General features: G+C 33.4%; 1 protein-coding gene across 1 annotated transcript in view; it reads right to left on the bottom strand.

Annotated features, from left to right (window-relative positions):
• LOTGIDRAFT_235001 (hypothetical protein) overlaps positions 1–2,468 on the bottom strand; it is a 5,270-nt gene extending 2,802 nt beyond the window's left edge. Inside the window, exons 1-5 of the mRNA XM_009063448.1 lie at positions 2,233–2,468; positions 1,246–1,350; positions 857–967; positions 476–558; positions 198–294 (exon numbers count right to left, since the gene is read on the bottom strand). Coding sequence (XP_009061696.1) covers positions 198–294; positions 476–558; positions 857–967; positions 1,246–1,350; positions 2,233–2,394 — 558 coding nt within the window. The 5' untranslated portion in view covers positions 2,395–2,468. The remainder of the gene's footprint in view (positions 1–197; positions 295–475; positions 559–856; positions 968–1,245; positions 1,351–2,232) is intronic.
• Between the last annotated feature and the right edge of the window lie 2,118 nt (positions 2,469–4,586).

Raw genomic sequence — 4,586 nt, 5'->3', positions numbered from 1 at the left:
TAAAATGATTCAGGTTTTTTTGTTGTGTAAAGGTCATAATATCATGCTGTCTCTTATTCAGGATTTCAAATTGATCATCTACTTTGGACAGGGGGTTGTTTTTGTTTTCATTGATTGACAATAATTACTTATCAATTCTCAAAATATCCATCTGAATTGCATGCAATTATTTGAAAACAGATAAAAAGTTAAGGTACCTTTAAATATGATGATCGCTGATTTTGTTTTAATCTTTCTAGGACTTCTAAATTACCACTAGCTATATCTTTATCATCATCTTTTGTCTTCTGGTCACTGAATCAAGAAAAAAAGAAATACTTAATATTATTGAATTACAGGTATAAAAGCATTGTGTACGACATAAAATTCATGTGTACAAGCTCAAAATTATTTTTAATTTTGGAAACATACAGACAACATTCAACATTTATTTTTCTTCATCTTTAAAATCTAAAATTCTGACAGCAATACTTACTTCTGTACATCTTCTTCCATGTCATAATGAAACTCATCTTCTTCTTCCTCATCTGTACTTTCATTTTGATTAGAGGCAAAACTCTGTATAAATAAAAAGTGCGATCAAAATAGGCTAGTGTACAAATTTTAATTATGAATTTATGTCCCATCAAGAGGCATTCAAGTAAATATTTAGGGGGGGTGAGTAGAGGCTACAGAATTGTCAAGGTCATCTTACAGCAAACCTGTTAATACAGTATCACTTACAAACAGAAGCAGGAAAGAACTTAATCTTTGTCAGAATCAAGTCCCTTTACGCTGAAATGCAAGACACTCCTGTAAGCTATTTTATCATGTAAAATAAAATTATGAGCATGTATCTATTAAATAACATCTGTACCTTAGAATTAGTTTCCATGGGACAATGATCTCCACTACAATCAATTTTTGGAATTGGGAAATCATGGAGTTGAAAAAGATCGTTTACTAACATCTGAACTTGCTGCACAATCTGAAATCACAAATGAAAATTTATTCCGCAATATTAGTTAAAAATTAATTAATCAAATATTCTTTTAAGGCAGTTTATTAGGGTTTTTATGTAGATTTTTCACATTTAGGAAGTTAGAAATACTACTTGTGCATTGTGTAATTAAAAAAAACATCAAAAGATCATTCAAGGTAGGTATATAAAGGTCGTAATTGTTAGTTATTGGATCAAATAGCATAATTCAATTGAACAGCTTCAAGCATTATAATCATTTTAATCTAGTAGAGTCTTATACTTACATTATATTTATCAGGTGGTATGTCTATTAATCTGGCTATTACTGATGTCAGTGCCGGATCTTCAGAATCACTGAACCATATTGGTGCTGTTTGAGGATAGGTTTCCTTAAAAAATAAAAAAACACTGATTTCATAATTGGTAAGCTCACTCATTTAAAAAATATTTTCAATGTTAAAATAGTGCTCAATACATCAATTGAAGAGCAATACAGAAATATTGAAACAGAACCTAAAAATTCTCTGAGTTTCAGGCTATGCGATCTGCAGACAACTGACCTATTTTCAGCCAGCGTCCGTACTGAAGTTGGACAATATCAAGATATTGATATTGATCTAGAATGACACACAATACCAGAAACACTTTTCCTTTATTGCCTCCACACTCTTATGGGTAAATCTAATATTATTAACAGTATTAATCGAAATTTTTTGTAAGATAACATATCCTAGACACTCCTAAAACTTAAAAAAAAAATGCTCAAAATGTTCTCTGTAAAACTAATCTTTAAAATAATAATGGAACAATGTGTAAATTGTTTAATATCACAAAGACAAAGTCATTCTTAATCTTATTAGACTTCCAGTTATATGCTAATGGTACGGTACTGATATTCCAACATGCTAAACAGTTTACTTTATGCCTAGGGTCCAAAACAATATATTTTTTTGGTGCTGAATCTCACTTTAAGAGTTTTATTATGAACTTGTCAATTTAAATCTAGACAGTGAGGCATTAACCATCTGCAGCCTGGTGCTTATAATAAAAAAAAACAAAAAAGGCCTAAGCTAGACAAGCCTTTTATTAAAAGTATCAAGTTTTAATTGATTCCTTTCCTTTGTCTAAATAAATGTTTGTTTATAAAGTAAATAGGAGTCTTACTTAACCATCAGAGAGCAATAGCCTAGTTCTGTCATTAGATAACAACTCAACAAAAATGTATGAACCAACATTGTTTGCATCTTTAAATAAAGTTAATTGGTGTTTACCGTTATATTTGCATGGATATAAAATTGTTCATTATTTCTACCAATAAATCTGCATGACAGTTCATCCACAGAAGCAGACTGTATTTGGAACCGTTCGTGGTCTTTGGGAAATGCGCTTTCGAGATATTTAATGTCCTGTTTTAGTTTAGCCAAACAAGCCATTCCCAAAGTTTGGGATTAAATATTGAAACTCATTAAATGCACAAAATTATTTATTTCATTCAGGAAATATCAGGATCTCCATTTAGTCTACTGCACATGCGTCACTTCTGAAGTTTACTTCCTGAATTGGTTGCCTCGATTACCCTGTCAGCAGGTTATAGTTGTTTTGATAAATTTGGCCGTGGATATTCGCCACCCGGGTGGCGAATAGTCCACGTCCATTCATTTGACTATTCTCCACCCGGGTGGCAGAAAAAAATCTCTAAAAATTCATGAAATGTCATCAGCCTTTTTGAAATAATTGTTTCTTTCAGTGACATATTAGTCGACTCTGAGTAATTTGTAATGGATTTTGTCTGGTTCAGAAAAGACCGTGTTAATATATTATATAAATTGAATTTCTTGCAATGAAACGAAAGTAGAAATTCCGCCATTTTGTTTACACCAAATTAGCATACATCCCAAATGGTCCTGTTAGTGTTGCTATGAAATTTAGCATCATACGTTTGTATAAGAAATCCGTAGAAAAAAAATGAAATAAAATAAAGTTTTACGTCCTATTTCTGCACCTGTATGGGCTACTGAGGATGGGCAAACGCCATGCAGTGTGCAATGAGGGAAATTTTGTCAGGACAGCGACGTTAGCCTACTCTTATTTTCGATTTCCAACTGTCGGGGGATCTTTACGTAAGTAATAAAAAGACAAAGCAGGCGCGTGTCCAAATTGTGTCACATTTATCCTAGACGTATTTTCCAAGTTAGCCCGTCCGATCCCAAACATCGACAAGGGGAAATCGAGTTGAAAAACCCAAAGAATATCAATCCATGGTTGGAGCCATCGCGAATGTGTAAGTAATGTATGTGGGTGGTAAATACACTGCATTGGGGTGGGTGGAAATATGTATTTGAAGCAATAAGGTTTAAGGTATAAGGCGTACGATAATCCACAATACTGACGAGTGGTAAGTAATGTGTACGGGTGGTAATAAGGCGTACGATAATACACAATACTGACGGGTGGTAAGTAATGTGTACGGGTGGTAATAAGGCGTACGGTAATACACAATACTGACGGGTGGTAAGTAATTTGTAAAGGTGGTAATAAGGCGTACGGTAATACACAATACTGACGGGTGGTAAGTAATGTGTAAGGGTGGTAATAAGGCGTACGATAATAAACCATACTGACAGGTGGTATGTAATGTGTAAGGGTGGTAATAAGGCGTACGATAATAAACCATACTGACGGGTGGTAAGTAATGTATACGGGTGGTAATAAGGCGTACGGCAATACACAATACTAACGGGTGGTAAGTAATGTGTAAGGGCGGTAAACAAGAATTGGGGATAGTAAACAAGAGCTGAAGGAAGTAAGTTCTTGTTAACCATGGAACAATGTGTAAATTGTTTAATATCACAAAGACAAAGTCATTCTTAATCTTATTAGACATCCAGTTATATGCTAATGGTACGGTACTGATATTCCAACATGCTAAACAGTTTACTTTATGCCTAGGGTCCAAAACAATATATTTTTTTGGTGCTGAATCTCACTTTAAGAGTTTTATTATGAACTTGTCAATTTAAATCTAGACAGTGAGGCATTAACCATCTGCAGCCTGGTGCTTATAATAAAAAAAACAAAAAAGGCCTAAGCTAGACAAGCCTTTTATTAAAAGTATCAAGTTTTAATTGATTCCTTTCCTTTGTCTAAATAAATGTTTGTTTATAAAGTAAATAGGAGTCTTACTTAACCATCAGAGAGCAATAGCCTAGTTCTGTCATTAGATAACAACTCAACAAAAATGTATGAACCAACATTGTTTGCATCTTTAAATAAAGTTAATTGGTGTTTACCGTTATATTTGCATGGATATAAAATTGTTCATTATTTCTACCAATAAATCTGCATGACAGTTCATCCACAGAAGCAGACTGTATTTGGAACCGTTCGTGGTCTTTGGGAAATGCGCTTTCGAGATATTTAATGTCCTGTTTTAGTTTAGCCAAACAAGCCATTCCCAAAGTTTGGGATTAAATATTGAAACTCATTAAATGCACAAAATTATTTATTTCATTCAGGAAATATCAGGATCTCCATTTAGTCTACTGCACATGCGTCACTTCTGAAGTTTACTTCCTGAATTGGTTGCCTCGATTACCCTGTCAGCAGGTTATAGTTGTTTTGATAA

Source organism: Lottia gigantea, assembly GCF_000327385.1.
Source record: "Lottia gigantea unplaced genomic scaffold LOTGIsca_58, whole genome shotgun sequence".
Taxonomy (NCBI): Eukaryota; Metazoa; Mollusca; class Gastropoda; family Lottiidae; genus Lottia; species Lottia gigantea.
The sequence above is the reverse complement of the archived record's forward strand: the minus strand, read 5'-3'. Positions and strand labels throughout refer to the sequence as shown.